This window comes from Xylaria bambusicola (genome assembly GCF_022495145.1).
Source record: "Xylaria bambusicola strain CBS 139988 unplaced genomic scaffold F5B22scaffold_89, whole genome shotgun sequence".
In the NCBI taxonomy this organism is placed as follows: Eukaryota; Fungi; Ascomycota; class Sordariomycetes; order Xylariales; family Xylariaceae; genus Xylaria; species Xylaria bambusicola.
The window spans coordinates 1-16,981 of NW_025953642.1; the positions used below are offsets into that span (position 1 = coordinate 1).

Below are 16,981 nucleotides of genomic sequence, written 5' to 3' on the forward strand. Positions count from 1 at the left end.
CCGTAATGGTTTCCATTTCGACATGGTTACCACTTGGTAAATGCCCTGCAAGTGTCTTCAGCTGTAAGGCTTTCGAAATGCCGTAACCCTTGCAGTAACCCTTACGAATACCCCCCCCCCCCCGGGGCGGTAAGGTAGGTACCATGTACTGTTAGTGGACTAGTAGTGTACTTCGTAGGCTCTTGCGTCCATGTAACTGGTGGACAGTAGGTACGCTAAAGCTACCTGGAGCTCGGCACACAATTGGCGTATTTCGGTGCTAAAGCACCTAATTAGGTTCCCTATATCACGCTCTCACATCCACGGAAGCACCTACCAATTTGTGGGGAAGTACTCGTAGGTACCTTGCATGGCGATCACAAGGGAGAGAGACTCGACGATGATAATACCAAGAAAACTCCAAGAAAACTCCAAGAAAACCGAGCAGAGAACAGTTCCACTTTGTTCACCACGCTCAACTTCAGCCCTGTTCATTTTATTACACATCGCATGCTGGCAACTCGTACAACCCACTTGGCTGCCTCCTTTCCCCTCATCTGTCCCAAGTCAAGACCCCAACCCCGAAGGCAATGAACGAGCGCAGTGTAGCGTGATAATTACTTGGATTTGTCTCCTTGCCTACCTCCCACCCGAGGACCTAGCTAGTCCGCCGCCCGAGCTGTCCCGTCCTTCTGGCACAGTGTGCGTGCGTGGCTGCGAATCTCCCCTCCTCTGGACGCCATCATTCATCATTTTTTCTATTCTCTTAAGAGATAGGTACCTATCCGCTATCCGCTATCCGCAAGCGCTCCATCATCCGTCCCTCGACGTGGAAGTGCTCTGCGCCTCTCCATTTCTACCCCAGCCAGTCACGGTAGGTGTTTCACCCACCACATTCCTACAAGCCTATTGATATAGGTAGTACCAGCAACTCCTGATACCGTGGTATTTTATTACACCTTACCCAGGTAAAGACATGCCACTAATAAATACCTAGCGCCGTCAGACAACGAAGCACGACGGGACGTTCCTCGACACCTCTAGACTCTAGTTACAGGGTCTTCTGCCTCGGACAGGGATAGGTAGCCTCATAGGCCAAGAGGTAGGTAGACAAGTACCTCCACACCCCGCCCCTTCCTACCTAAAACCAACCCATTTCTCTCCGATGCTTGCTAGCAACACTTGTTTTCCTCCATGACTCCAACTCCAGATTATATACTGATTACCTTCGATTCGACCAGAAGAACCACTGCTTTTCCTGACCTGGTGGCACCGTCGAGCTAGTGTTTCCTGGGGGTGAGCTATGAGAGACGCGCAATCCCTTGACCTGCCTTAAGGTGTACCTTGTCGAGAGACAACCTCAACGACGATACGCTTCTCGACCCCGGCGTGGCCTGAGCCGCCTGTCTTTCCAACCGCAAACAATGCCCTGCCTGTTCAATTCCTATTGCAGACGACCTACCATTATTCCACGATAACATTAGCTTGTGGAACATTCAGTAACAACAAGAAATACATTATTGGCACTGTTAATTTGACTACTAACCAACGGGACTGGCCACGGGGACATTCGAGAAGTGTTGGTTAAGAGGAGGTCTACAAGATTGGCCTGAGTTGATCCGTGTCATCTCTCTTCACTTTAACGGAGATAGCTCTTCTAAAGACCCAGGTGACTCTGTGTGACATCCGCGTTCACATTGAGACCTTAGACGACCCTTACGGCGGGAAAAGAGAAAAAGCACGACACGATGGCTGGAAGACCACCACCAATCTCACTCGAGGCAGCCCTTGAGGAAGAGCGGAAAGAAATCGAGAGCCTGATGTCCATGCCAAAGGTCTCGAGGCGAGCACCTTCAGTTGGACCACGATCTCCTTCACCATACATGAGGTCACCCGTCCGCAGCATGCTAGATATAGATAGCCCACCACCTACACGACAGGTCACTCGAAGTATGCTCGACATTGACAGTCCTCTGCCTACGCCATCAAGCACCCACACATCTCCTACACTTACTTTTAAAACGCCCGTAGCGGACAATACTACACGCAACCGAAGCATGTCAGATGCAGCTTCGAATCCTGTCCATGACCTGGCTCCCCGCTCTCCACCCCTCGTCAGCTCGAGAAACACTGATTTGACGTCTGCATACAAGTTTCATGATATTTTACCAACGAATGTGGGACAAGCTTTGCCGCATAAGCGAGGTTCGGGTGCTGCACCTCGCGCAGGCTCGCTAGGCGAGGCCCTCCGCGGATCTGACCTGTCCAGCCTAGTACTACCCGGCGAGTCTGGGCGCCCCTTTGCATTTCGTAAGAATAAATCCAAATCTCCAAACAATAGGTTTTCTATGCGGTCAAGCTCGCCTTTTGGGAGTGCCTCCAAACGTTCGCCACCCCAGTTAGCCAATACATTAATGTTAGATAATGGCGAAATGCTTGATATGAACAATGCCTATCGGCGCCTTTCAGATGCGAATTTGATATACGGAGGGTCAAGCCTGGCTTCACTGGCTCGCAAGAAACCGGATGACTCGGACGGCTATGGACGAATCGCAAAAGACAACCTCAGCCCTTATGGAGAATTATTACCGGATGAGAGCGATGACGATGCAGCGAATTCCTCGGACGAGGAGGACCAGAGAGGTAGAAAACTAACAACACGAGCCGAGTCTGAAGAAGACGGCCATTCCAGCCAGAATAAGGCCGCTAAGAGCTTGCTGGCGGCTGTCGAGGATGAGCGTAGGTGATTCCAGAAATAATGTCGAGATGCAGTCACTAAGTATGAAGCAGGTAAACAAGTGGCCGTGCAGCCTCAATATAGGTCGTTGTTTGATGATACCCCGATCACAGTCACGAGTCCAAATGGTGAGAAAACGAAGGCTAAATCGACGAAACAAGTAGTTCAGCCGGCGACTAGCTTTGACCAGGACCCCATCTCAGGGACACAGACACCGCTTGACCCTGACCTGGACGCCGATGTGAATGCTATCAAGGCAGCGCAGAATCTCCAGCTTTCTTTAACTCCCATTATCTCGACACCAGAAGTGAACCGTACTATCCGGATCATCTACCGAGGAGAGTTTCCGAAAATCCAGAAGGAGGCCGAAGAAGAGCACAGGCGGCTAAGGAAATACTTGGTGGCGACAGATTTGAGCGACGAATCCACGCATGCTCTAGAGTGGGCCATTGGAACCGTGCTCCGCGATGGAGATACTCTCATTGCCATGTATTGCATAGATGACGAAGCTAGTGGCTCCGGAGATGCGGGCGGCCCGGTGCTGGATGATCCGAAAGCCATGAAAGAACAAGCGGCGGCAGTCAGTGCCATGGCTAAGGCGAGTAATGCGCGGGCCAGTCAGGGTAGCAGCAGCCCAAGTTCTTTCGCCTTCAGCCGAGCAACTAATTCACCGCGCCTGCGGGCGACTGACGGTGGTAGTACCACATCGTCACCGGCCCCCGGATCAAGGAACAAAGGCAGAACCGAAGAGGAGAGAGAACGAGCCACTATGGACATCACAGAAAGGGTGTCAAAGCTACTACGCAAGACGCAACTTCAAGTGCGAGTAATTGTGGAGGTGATCCACTGTAAAAACCCGAAGCACCTTATCACAGAAGTGATTGACTTAATCAACCCTACACTTGTGATTCTGGGGAGCCGGGGAAGGAGTGCTTTGAAAGGGTAAGGCATACCGAGACAATGCTAGCGGCGAAGGACAGATAAGCAAGCTAACACAGCGTACAGCACCCTCCTGGGATCGTTCTCTAACTATCTAGTGACCAAGAGCTCCGTTCCGGTCATGGTAGCACGCAAGCGGCTGCGTAAGAAGAGCAAGTATCAGCCGCCGCCGATGAAGCAGGTCAATAACCTAGCCAACCCATCAGCGCGAAGCCTGGAAACAGCGAGAATTGACTAGTTGAACCACTACTTATTTAGTTGAGGTCGATACACTAGTTCTCCATGAGCCTCTCTCATTTACTTTCCTCTCTTTTCTTTCTCTTTTTGTCACGGTCCTTTTGATATTAGGACGAATAGACAGTGCAGTAAGATGAGCCACCGAAGCGCAGCAAGCAGGGGATGTCGGAGAATCACGGTTGTCTGTCGATGACCAGATCGAATGACGAGGGGGCTGGGTGATCTATTGTTTACATTATCACCCGTGGTTTGCGGGGCCAGATCAGACTCGCTGCCTCCCCCCTTCCCGCCTTTATTTGCCACGGGGCAACATCTGATGTGGTGGCACTCTCGTTACGGCGAGAACACACTCTCTACCACGACGGCCCGATATGATCATGTAATGACTAAATGAAGAACTTTCCAAGCTTGCCAATTGCCCGATGTAGCGATTTGTGCTTTTTTGATCCCTTGAAACAAGGTGACTTTCGTACTAGGCATTTCCCGCCCATTTTCCTTTTCTAGTGGGCGGCTGTGGTCTACGTAGCAATCATGACCTCAAGGAACTACCTTTCTTTTTCTAACAAGACAGAGTAAGGTGGGAGGGAGTTGGAAATCGGGGGAAGGGTTTACTTGGGTCTTGATTGGCGGCGGGCCTTGTTTGTTTACATTCATTATCTCGACGAGCGAGGCTTGGACTTGCAGTTGGTGTCATGTGAGGAAGCAGTGAAGCAAGCGACCAATGGCGAGGGGCCACCATGTTTGCCAAGGCGCGATGAATTCAGCGGGATTGGCGGGATTGGCGGGGTCGTGCAGATCTGCGCGTTTGATTGATTGCATATGTCGGAAGAGACGCGTTAAGTGCGTGCAGGAGGACGATGAGCGATGAGGGAGAGTAAAGGAGGGGACGGTAATGCGCGGCACAGATACAAGAACTGGGACGGGACGGGACGGAACGTGGGATCATTGAATACTACCTGCAGTACTATGTACATACCTAACTAACCAACTAACTAACTATACTACTATACACGCGCTTATGTATATGTCAAGGTCAGGGTCACGAACAGAAGAGAAGAGAGTGGCGGCGCAGGTAATACATACTTACCCACATCCAGCATAACATTTCGATAATGGCAACGGTCACATCCCAAGCCAGGTAGGGTAGGAGGGGTGTATGTAGTGCATATGTACATGTGTAGGTAGGTAGGTACTTGAAAACACATGTTCTACTTACTATCCAGCTATATCCAACTGTGCGCTCCAATCAGAGATGGTTGGCAAAGAGTGTGGTGGGTTAGACGATGTGACGAACTTTGGTTCGCCGTCATTGGGCAGTGTGTCATCGTGTCCCATGGCATGATATGAAATGAACCACATTCACCACGTTTACAATTAAATAGCCCTGGATAGATATCTACCTATGTAGTCAAAGGAACGGTGTACAGTTAATAGTATAAACCTTGAGGAGGAGGAGGAGGAGGGAGTGAGAATATAATAATTCCAATCGCCTCCTCCCCCGCCACCCCTCCCCTCCCTTCCCTTCCAATCCGGGACTCTCGAATGCTGCGTCGTTGTCAAAGTCATACCATACCAATACCAGTCTTGGAATTATTTCATCAGCTTTGAGTTGATCTTGTCTTGTCTTGTCTTGTCTTGTCTTGTCTTGTCTTGTCTTGTCTTGTCTTGTCTTGTCTTGTCTTGTCTTGTCTTTGCTTGTTGTTGTTCTTCTTCTTCCTTTTTTTGGATCACGCAAATTCCCGTACCTGGCTGGCGCAACCTCCTTACCTACCTATTGTATGTGTGTGTGTGTGTCTGGTTACGTATTTCTATACATCCCACATACACTACTTACATGCCCAATCCCTACTACCGTTTGGAATCCCGGCCCTACTGTAGAATCCCTACATACATACAGGACTATATATGCACACACACTGTACTTATTTGTTGCCTTACCTGTCGGGTGCATAGCTACAAACTTGGAGTTGGTAAGGAATCCCCAACTTACTTACTTAGAGTAGTTATTTGCCTACCATGTGCATAACGTGCCTGCTTGCCTCCTAGGTGTACTACATGGATCTACCTAACTTACCTATCCGGATACAGTGATCATTTTCAAGCAGAATACCAGGTACTAAGGCAATGTCGACAACCTCTTATACACTCGCTGACTTCTAAATATCTACCTATCTAGTTATTCCAGGTACATCATAAGTACCTACACACATAATACGGTACACCCCCAGCAGTCCCTACAGTCCCTACAGTCCCTACAGTAAGTCAGTCGGCGTTGCCAGTTTGGCCAGTAGCCAATGAGGTAGAAGCAAGTCCGCGAGAGCTGTCTTGGCCACGCAGACCACGCCCCTCACCCCGGTTGTCGCCCTTGCAGTCCATCTGTCTCACCACCGATAGAGCCACAGAGAGACCCAGACAACGACCCAGATCGAGGCCGACGACGCCGCTTGATTGGAGCAGCCGAGACTGTGGCATCCCTATCTGCCGCTGCTGTGCTCTCTTTCTACCTACATCGTGGTACGTACATACGAGTGGGTAGGTAGGAAGGGTAGGTACATGTACTGTAGTGTACTATAGGTAGGTAGTGGCAGCAGTCCCGGGCGGGGATCTCCCTCCCCAACCTCTCCATTTCACTCACCCACCCGCTCACCCCGCGCTGACTGGTTCACTCCAGATCGTTTGCCTCTCGCCGCTTTGCTGAGATAGAAGAGGAATACATGTACGAAGTAGTATCCTCCTCTCCTTGTGACCTCTTGTATCCTCTGGTATCTCCCCTTACAGGCACCGCTGCCCCTATACCTCGTTGTACCTGGCCAGAGCTAGTCCGAGGGTACCTGCCATTCGACCTTCGACAGCGCATCGACCAAACAGACAGCACAGCTACCACTACGCATTCTCCATTCATCCATCCCATCCCATCCCATCTTACTTACATGCCACCACTTACACACTCTATATCGACGCCCAATCTTCGACTTCACCTCGTCTTGACTTGAAACCAGACGTCACCTTACTTACCTTCTCCCTCACTCCGCTTCCCGCCTTGCTTGCTGTGCAACACCTTATACAACACCCCTGCGGCATCTGGTCCTTTTCAAACTTTCATAGATATATACAGAGTTCAAGCTATCGTTGCCCTACCCGGATACAAGGTTCAACAGGTTCGCATGCGCCGTTGGGAGGTTGTGTTATCTTACTTTTAAAACTTACATGCGCTAGAAACTCAAACGAGCAAATATTTATAAAAGAACACACACTCATCCCTACCTGTTCGCATATGTGACATTTCACCAGACTCGACAAGGAATCCCTAGAACAGTCGCTCGAAATAGGTATTAGAGAGACAGACCAGAGCAGAACGCCTTCGACGCTACCGAAGACGACGAGTCGACCCTCGAGCTTGCTCGTCTTTGATATCAATGCAGCCATTGGTATCAGTGAATACGCACACTCATATTTCACTCTTGAGCATTCACGTCACACCAGGTACCTTCTTGGCTGCGGCTGTTTTGTTCTTCGTTTTCTTCTTCACATACGTCGCTTCAGTCGGCTGTATACCCCTTCGAGCCCTGTCTCTTTTTCGCATTCCCAGCTTTAGCAAGAGAGCGCCACCCGCTTTTACTCCTGAAGAACCTTCATTCGTTGTTGAAGAGGTTGACGAGGTTGAAGAGCTACGACTACACAAGGAATTACCAGCATTACCTGCGCCTGAGATCAAACGACCGCCGCTTCAGCTAATTCGCACATCGCACTCGAGTCGCTCTTCTTCGAGTCGCAGCTTACGGTCGCTATTTTCCTCTCGTAACAAAGCACTACCCAGCTCCTCGCCCATTTCAAGCCCTAGTCGCAGCCCAGGCCGAAGCTCAAGTCAAAGCTTAAGTACAAGGACTTCTAGAGTTCAGAGCAACGCTGATAAACAGCTTGTACGTGTCGCGCAACATAATGACGACCATGCACTTCTCCGAAGCCAGTCTGGACGACGGCGACTACGCGACCCTGAAGTCGCCACCGCCGAGGCAACTCGCCTACCCTCTGGCGCGTTCAGATCGTGGCTTCTCGGCCGAGACTCACGACGACGAGAGCGACGACAACTTGGATGATGTCTCACTGTCCAACGGTAACTATAGCCCGCCGGCCTGGCGGCGCCTTGAAAATGGCGATCGGTTTTACGGCAATTGGCGAGGCGGAAACGATGCGATGGCCCGCCATGCCTTCGACAGGTCATCAAGACTACTCGACCCCAACCACGATTCCGACATTTTTGAAGCCGCGCGCAGGACTCGACTGCCCACCGGTAGCATCAGTCCCGAAAAAGGACGTTCGCCTGAGCCTGATATAGGCGACGATGATACCTTGGTTAAAATGAAAAGCGAAAGCATGCCTCCGATAAAGGAGGAAGTAGATAGACATCCCACAGAAGACCCAAGACAAAGCATGATGGCATCCATGCCTCCGAGTGCTACTCATGACAATTGTAGGTGCCGGTCGCTGAAACTTATCAGTCTTGCAAGCTAAATATACCTTTCAGATATACGGTTTGCCGTCCGCGCCGATATACAACAACGCACAGAACCCATTGATGCGGCTGTCAATTTCTTTCAGAAGAGCTATCGAACCATCACCAAATCATGGGCAAGCGTCGTTCTCGCCATATTAGTTGTGATGCTGTCCATGTCGGCAAGCCGCTTGCTCTTTGAACCCGCTCCGATGCGGCCTGTTCCAGATCTTGTCAAAGTCGCGGGGCTAGCACGCTCATTTGAGCCCCTTATCTACTACTCAGAAAATGGTGTTTCCCAGGTGGGCGATTTGCAAGCGACTGGCGTTGCAGTGTGGGACCTTGGCGAAAGCGTGCGCTCGAGCAACATGACTTCAGCCCCGCTCATCGTCAAATCGCTCGATGACTTATCCGAGAGTCTCAAGACGCTCGCTGTCGAGCTCACAAAGTTTTTCGCTAATGTCGACGGCGACATCGATAGCATCTTGATCGTTATGGATTGGGCACGGCGCGAGCTCTCGCAGCTCCATTCACTGCCCAACCCGCCCCTGGCTACGGCGTTTTCCAACATACACAACTTACTATGCGCGGCTGGCCTTCTCGAGAACCCAGTGACGGGTGCGCCGACGAGGCTGGGAAGCGTAGCAACTACCGTATTCGGGATGTCGCAATCCCAGCACACACAGCAAACTTTACAGCGCACCTTCACCGAGTTCTTGTCCGTCTTGGAGGAAGCAATTGAGAGCGAACTCCAGCACTCACTCGCGCTCTTTGGCCTCTTCGAAGCCATTGACAGGCAATTCCTCAACCTAGGCCGCCTCGTCGTCCGCGAGTCCAGCGTTCAAGACGAGCAGCACGCGGACCTGCTCTCATCGCTGTGGACACGCATTCTCGGGCCCAAGGCCAGCGAAGTGAAGAAGTACGAGCGCAACCGCGAGCTACTAGTCAACGTGCGCCAGAAGACGGTGCGCAACAAAGGGATACTAGTAGAGCACAACGGCAAACTGCTCAGCCTTAAAGCGAACCTCGAGAACCTACGGCGCAAGCTCGTCTCACCGCTCGTGAGAAGTGTGAATAGTAGCACCCTCACGCTCGATGATCAGATCAAAGGGCTTGAGGACGTGGGCATATACCTCGAGGGCGTCCGCGCACGCCAGAAGGGCAAGCTCATGGAGATGCTGTATGGTGACATCGGGAATAGACGGCCTATTGTTACGGCGAGCGCGAGACTCGTAGACGAGAACTCACATCGAACTTATTAGTGGTGAGCGTTGTGGAAATATCGTCTTCATTGTTTTTTTTTTTTGGCGCACTCGTATATACGTCTTGCGATGGGATAGCCGTGTCATGATACACGCAAGATCCATCCATCCAGTCGACGTGAACTTGAATTGCGGGCTGTGTGCTATGACGAGACAGCCGGCTAGCTAGCTCGCCAGACGGCATCGAAACATGGTGCTATCTATATATCCGCGAAGAAAGCGTGTTCGCTTCGAAGGGAGGGAGAGAGGAAGTGAGCTAACTAACCGTGTGGCATGGATGAAGTTTACGTCTAGCAAGCACGTGCCCCTTTGCATCACGAATGATAAAGGGAAGAGGGGAATGATTGATTCATGGCGTTTTGGGCTAGATTAGATTGGCTTGGGTTGGTAGAATACGGATTAGGTAAGGCGTTTTTTTATTTATTTATCCTGTCCCTTTCTTGTTGCACCTTTTCTGATGACTCCCTTTTCTTCCTGTTCGCCTTCTTCTTGTTCGTCAGAATGATAAAATTGTGGGAGATATCTGACTAATATTCGCTTAGGTTACTATAGGAAGGGGAGTTTCACATAACGAGGGCGGTATATTTGTCCTGTCCCGTCTTGGCTTGCTTTGTGTTATATTAAGTGTATTAAGTATAATCCATATCATTCCTAGTAGTATTGTATATGGCGTCTGTACCCTGGTCCTGCTCTTTTCTGCTCTTGCTGTCTCTTCATTCAACTTACTTATATGTAATAATAGTAATGGTAGCTGTAGTCATGGATGTATCTAGTGAGATGGACGGGCTGTAGTTGTAGTGTATAGGACTTATAATAGTGTAGGCTATGAAGGAGTTTAGATTGACTTTGGTTACATAGTTGTAGATAGTTCATCACAGCGAGAAAGGATCGTATTATATATACATAACTAATCGCCCATTAACACTTATCTATATAGTTATATATTTATATACATACATGTATGTGCATGTATACTTAAAAGTAAGCATGTACAGTGGAGTGATAAAGATATGCTCACATTCAGGGCTCGGTTTTGGACGTTCCTATATAGTTACCAAGAATTCTTTGATATATCACGTACGACCATAGCCACTGGAGAACTCGGGGTCCCGTCTGCTCCCCCTTAGATAAGCCGGTGAGCGCCGAATTAGTAGTTGGGTCGGTGACGACCAGCGAATCCTCGGTGTTGTACGTTTTGCCTGGCTTATATTTTTTTCTCCTTCTCTTCCTTGGTAAAGAGAACCAAGGTGTGTAGTGAAGATATTGATGATGGTGGAGTAAGGAGGCTAGATCAAGGCTGACCATGCCATTTTTCTTTTTTGGGTCAACTCAGGCACCGCGGCTTTATCCTCTATCCACATATTCGAAAGCTCAGTACCTATCCGTCGCTTAGGAGAGCGAGCTCTTCACTTCCGTCAGACTTCGGCATGGTGATGCGCTCATTATCGGTGGTGGGCAAAGGAAGAATAGGCCATGCTATGTATGTCTTGTTATAGGCATCGTATCGTCACGGGAAGAATGCGAAGCCGAAGCCGGGTTTGATGAAGCACATGCATGTGATATAGAGATTCAACAAGTCGGGAGAGAGAATGATAGTATGAAGATAAGCATTGCTCAGAGAAGCTTGCCATTAGTCTATTCATGATAAATACTTGATGAGCCAACCCCGATTGGTCTGGCCATCCTCGATAAAGGGCAGCCGAAAAGCCAAACATGCCCCCGGCATTGACGCCAGACACACTCTAAGATAGGGGTATCCGTAATCCGAGAGAAGAAAATAAGACAGGTCGGGAAGAGACTGGTGGGGTTCATTCCCAGGACTACATTGACAAAGAAATAATTTTGAGGAGCAAATGGAATACCGTCGTCTTCATACCTTGCCCGTCACCGGTGCGATTGTGCAATTCCGTTGCACAATGTCGTGGGTAATGGCGTGATCGTGTCGCATGCTCATCCAATTCATCCAAACTTCGTCAATTTACCTCGGCCAATACGCATTTATATATACCTCACCGCAACGATAAAATAAAAGATAAAAAGAGATTGCTTGCTTGCAGGCTTGCTTGCGCGATGGCCTGCCTGCATACTTATAATACTGGCTTTTTCAGCTGTGCATCGACGCCATTCCCCCAGTGGGAGAGAAGGTCTCGTAGTCATAGTCCTCGTCATCGCTGCTGTCGATGGGGCTCCCAGGGCTCTGTGCCGCGCTGATATCGGCGCTGTTGATCCCGCTGAACGTGTCGCCCACGAAACTGCTCATACCCATCGAGAGAAGACTGTGCCGTCTACCGGCGTTGCTGAAATCGACTGCGCTGCCGTTGCGGCTGAGCTCGGGCTTCTCTGGGAGCTTCTTGAGCAGCCCGGTTGAGATGTCGAGCATCCCCATGGCAAACTCTGTGAGCTGATGGCTCTCGCCGGGTTTACTGCTCACGCTAAGGGTCCATCGATATTCGCCAAGCCGCCGTCGATACCAATCGGCCTCCTCCCGACCGGGGGATGTGGCCCAGAGAAGCGAACCAAAAGTCCCGATGAGAGCGAAGTTGGTCTTGGAGGCGAAATACCAGAAAGCGCGCAGATGCTGAGGGGTGAGACGGTTGACAAAATCCATGGCCGAGATGAGACGGGCCTTGGCAGCACTCCGGCATATGTGCTCAAGATATGGATCGATGGCCTGCGAGTCGGACGCCAGCGCCCGGATGATACGGCGATGGAGCGTGATTTCGGTGGCAAAATATGCCAGATGAAGATATCCGATACTGGACAGCCGGTTGGAAGAGATGGTACTACTAAGAAATGTGGAGTCCATACGGATGGCCGCCGGCAAGGCCGCGTACCATTCCTTCAGCTTGAGCTGGATTGGTTTGGCCAGGGATAGGACGAGGTGAGTACCTTGCGGGCCGGCAGCCGTCACATTTTGCATAGCCTGGAGGGTATAAAAGGTCTCGAGGATCTCAGCTAGGACTTGAGACAGGTATACCATTTGCACGAAAAGCGTCCGGCCACGCTCGATTTCCTGTCTCCCCTCTATGTCATTCTCGTCGCAATCGGCCTCAGAGAAGTCATTCGGAGCGAGAGGTTGTACAGTCCAGTTCGAGCTGAAGATATGGGATGGTCGTCCATGGACGAGCGCTCCCCACTTATCTTGCATATAGAGGCCCCAAGCCAGCCGCTTCCGAAGGCCTTTTTCCCAAGGTGGGATCTTCCAATGCGTGCAATCGAGGTGAAGACCGAGTTCCTGGGCGATGGCCACGAGCTGAGCGGTTGGTGCCCATTGATCGCCTTCGGGCCGCTGCGAAAGAAGCAGGCCAGCTTGTACCGTCGAGAGTTTGGGCCGGAACATAGCATCAGCGAGACATGACCTTATTAGTCTCTCTAGCTCGCGGATGTTTGGACGTTGATACTTCGAGAGCTCCTCTGAGTGGTCCCACCAGTTGACGGCAATGATGTACACGGCAGCCAGAACGGCCGGTGAGAACTCGTGGCAGTTTCTGTCGTACTTCTCCATGAAGACATTCTTTTGAAGAATAGGGAAGCCCGGGTGAACAACTTCGAAGTAGAGCTGAAGCAACTTCCGGCCATGGGGGGCGACGAGACGCTCAATCTCGTCTACGTCATCGAACTGGTGGTCATACCCAGGCGTTGCGGCGTCCGGCAGCATCAAGAAGGTGTCATGATCACTGACTTTCCGGAGAGTCCCTCGAGCGAGGAGGCTCTCGTCCTGCGGGTCGAAAGGTGAGAGGTTAATCAATGAAGGCTCGAAATCCGTCGTCGGGCCGATATACTGGCAATACCGGTCTTCTTGAAGGCCGAGGGTGCGCTTGAGGAAAGTCGGTCCTCCGAAGTTGGCCATTTCTTCAATCAAGGAATTGCTGGCGGCCGTGCTGGATAGACTGGGCGCGTGTTGCCGCAGCCGTCTGTTATCTGACCGACCAGGTGAGCTGCCCCAGCCAATGGCGTATTAGTAAACCATGTTTCCCCGGGTTGGTGCGGTATAGACGAGCGCCCAGCAGCATGATAACAACGCACTGCAGGCATGGGGGTCAAATAGGGAAAACTCGGTGAATCCTTACCCTCTATGGCCATTGCTCTCATCGGCCAGGTCACGCGCCAACTTTCTTTTCCGAGGCGGCGGGCTTTGGCATAAAGAACACTCGACACCCCGGGTCTGGCACGACACACACCTCTCCTCGTCCTCACCTACGACACACTTGGATCCGCGGAGGGCGCACGACTCACACGGGGTTACGGTCCCGCTTAGGGCCGAGTCGGAATCAGCCGAGTCGTTGCCGGCCATACTACTCATGTACGCGTCTTCTTTATTTGCATGACTATGCCGAAACGGCAGGCTGGGGTTCCGATGTGAAGTTTTGGGGGCAATTGCAATGGGAGCCGTCCTCGGGACGAGGCCAGGGTTGGACATGGCCGAGGGCGAAAGCTCAATAATCATGAGCTAGACCGTGTATTCCAATCGTCGATAACACAGGGCTGTGGGTGGGTAGATCCGTCCCAATTGGCACTTGGGTTGCTTGCTGAAGCCCAATAGGGATGCTATGATAGACGAGGTATAAGGTCAACTTTGCTTACGGCGCAGCTACCGGCCAACCCCAGTGGAATAGTAGCCACGATGGATTGGAGATAGTCAGTCCACCGCCTCTATTCGAGGCTATACTGTAGGCCGTAGGAGAGAATGGTGGCCTAGTCAATTCTGGAAGCTCAATGGGTGGACGGATGATAAGATATCTATCTACGAGATAATGGCTAGCGGGGATGAGATATTTGAGCTTCTAACCCTCGTCAGACTTGGCTCTGACAATCAAGTGGCGGATTTGGCTTGTCTAGATCCGAGCAGAAAGGCGCGGGAGTTATGACGATGTATTGTTGGGGGTCCCTTGAAAGTCTGGTTGGGATACGGCACACACAGCTGATTGCGGTTCTCTGCAGGCACCCTGGATGGATTTGGTACAATACGTCCACAGTCACAGCTGCAGGTGGAATGAACCGAATGTAGACCCCAGTATAGATACTCAGTAGTCTGGACACTTGTACCAGTGTCAGTCTCGCGATGAACGTCGTAGGGCTGACCGAGTGTTCTAGGTGATAACGGAGGCTAGGACCAGATAAGCTAGGCTTGTCTTCGTCATTGAGGTTGCAACTCCAACAGCCGTGATGAAAAGGAGCAGTTCGGTAGGTCAGCAGGAAAAAGAAATGATCAAAAAAACCAGTCAAGGTATCGAGAAGAATATAGGATCTATAGAGCCAAGAAAAGGGCGGGGATGAGGATCGGGAGAGCAGCCACCAAGCACGCGCAATAGGTAGACAGGCTGACTACCTATTAAGAGTTCTGTCTCGGTATTCAAGGTATGCTAGCTGAGAAATGGTCAAGACCAATGATGACGGTACATATAGATAGACAACGAGGGAGAACTTGGTTGGCAAGCCGTTTCAAAGAGACTAATTCACACGTAATGAACACACGGACGACAACCAGAGAGGGGCTCGGGACGCCGTCTATGTTTCCCGTTACCCGCTACACTACTAAAGCCCTTGACGCTCTTGGGTATGACTGATGTATCTGTAGGTGAGGGCGTGCCTTGGAGATGACAAGATCAGAGAGTCGAGGGCCGATATGCCTCTTGCAGCAAGCTAATGGCTAAACGCACGAATTACCATAGGGCCATTGATAACGAGGGCGCTGTTAGGCGGTCGATCTTATCTCTCGGAAAGACATGACAAGAAGCGAATTGTAATACCTACTATTAATAATTAGACGAGAGAGAAAGAGAGAGACACTTGCTAGTGAAGTCTGATAATGCCGGGTTAGACTGATTTTAACGCGACCACTACCGCCTACTTGGTCGTTAGCGTCGACGACGGCTCTGGTACCGTGTAGGTAGAGGATATATGTGTAAGTACAGATCTCGGCATTTTCACAGACGGTCGAGGCAGTGGCATACATGTATGTACTCGGGAGGCTCACCCAGGCTCGAATTGTGGCTGCGAGCCCGAAGCCAGGTTGCCCGAGAGCGGTCGGCTAACAGTGCAACGCTGATTTGCTGGTTTGCTGGTGCTGGTGTGATGCCACGATCGAGCTCGCAAACGCACGATAATGGTACACAGGCAGGTTCGTCGGCTCATTCACTGCAAGATGATAGGAGCAATATGACCCGAGAGGCATGCTTCCCTATCTGCCAGGTAGTACCAGAGCAACACCGACACTATCTAGCATCTGAGTACTCAGCATGCCATGCCACTGGACTAGCCTTGACAAAGGAGGACAAGGAGGACGAGGAGGACGAGGACAATGGATGAGGGGGGCCCATGTCGCGCCTACACTACTGTACACTACTGTGCACGCCGGGCTGCGGGCCAATCCGACGCAAGCTCTCAGGCCACAACGGCTGGGTTCTGTGCTTCCATTACCAAATAGAAAAGCCGTCGCGCCGGAATGTGGCTAGGCTGGGGATTATTTAACGTAATGAGCCCAACCTTGCCGAGTCATGCAGGGGTCAAGGGCCCTTGTAGTGTCTTTGTTCTGCCCTCGTCTACAGAGTCCAGAGTGCTAGTATGTAAGTTGTATGTAAGTTGTACCATACGAGGAGCTGGCCTTGAGAGACTCGAGACTGACCGTGTACCAATCACGGCGACTGTGGACTGGGTGCTCTGATCCTGATTGCGCATGGAATTAATCGGCTTTTGATGATCGGATGCTACCGTCTCACACGTACTGCACTTACATATAACTCAGTCTAGATATGTAGCACCATGACAAACACTCGCAGCATGTGTAGATAATAATAATAATAACGATAATAATAATAATAATGATAATGATAATGATAATGATAATGATAATGATAATAAGAGAAGAAGCCTGCGCGGGGTTCTGGTTATCACTCCACGAACCGACCGGATGGAATTATTACCGTCTTTTACCTATCGTCCCCCCCCTTATGGACTGGCGACTACCATGACATAATCGTGGAATCAATATAGAGATTGATGAGCAGATCCTTACATACTTAGAGTAGATCCTAAAACGATAATCATGGCTTCACCGATAAATTGGACTCGGCCGTCGGCTCCGGGACGTGTACCCAGCACTTTCATGCCCGTCCGCCTACCTGGGACAGACTGGGACCATCGAGATATTCCCTGAATAATCTTACGAAATCGATATCTGTTGCCGGCAGCACCTATCAGGCTGTATGCAATTACCAATACGTAAACCATGTTCTATCTACGCAGTAGCGTTAGCGAAGAACACGCCCAAGGGTCTTGGTCCCATGTAAGGAACCTAGCTTACATCCGACTAAGGCAAGATACGCATGTTGCGGC

The 16,981-nt window shown here is 50.8% G+C and overlaps 3 protein-coding genes across 3 annotated transcripts; 2 read left to right on the forward strand and 1 right to left on the reverse strand.

The window, feature by feature from the left end:
• The first annotated feature begins 1,111 nt into the window (after positions 1-1,111).
• Positions 1,112-3,994, forward strand: F5B22DRAFT_563915 (uncharacterized protein). The gene is made up of 3 exons (XM_047973076.1): positions 1,112-2,718; positions 2,770-3,658; positions 3,722-3,994. The coding sequence occupies exons 1-3, from the start codon at positions 1,728-1,730 to the stop codon at positions 3,891-3,893; spliced, it is 2,052 nt and encodes a 683-aa protein (XP_047825011.1). The 5' UTR covers positions 1,112-1,727; the 3' UTR covers positions 3,894-3,994.
• A 3,352-nt stretch (positions 3,995-7,346) lies between these two features.
• F5B22DRAFT_563905 (uncharacterized protein) lies at positions 7,347-9,822 on the forward strand. Its single transcript, XM_047973075.1, has 2 exons — positions 7,347-8,363; positions 8,418-9,822. Exons 1-2 carry the CDS (start codon positions 7,832-7,834, stop codon positions 9,644-9,646), a joined length of 1,761 nt encoding a protein of 586 aa, XP_047825012.1. The 5' UTR covers positions 7,347-7,831; the 3' UTR covers positions 9,647-9,822.
• A 1,928-nt stretch (positions 9,823-11,750) lies between these two features.
• F5B22DRAFT_640374 (fungal-specific transcription factor domain-containing protein) lies at positions 11,751-14,066 on the reverse strand (the record flags this gene model as incomplete). Its single annotated transcript, XM_047977837.1, has 2 exons — positions 11,751-13,584; positions 13,717-14,066. The coding sequence occupies 2 exons, from the start codon at positions 14,064-14,066 to the stop codon at positions 11,751-11,753; spliced, it is 2,184 nt and encodes a 727-aa protein (XP_047825013.1).
• Between the last annotated feature and the right edge of the window lie 2,915 nt (positions 14,067-16,981).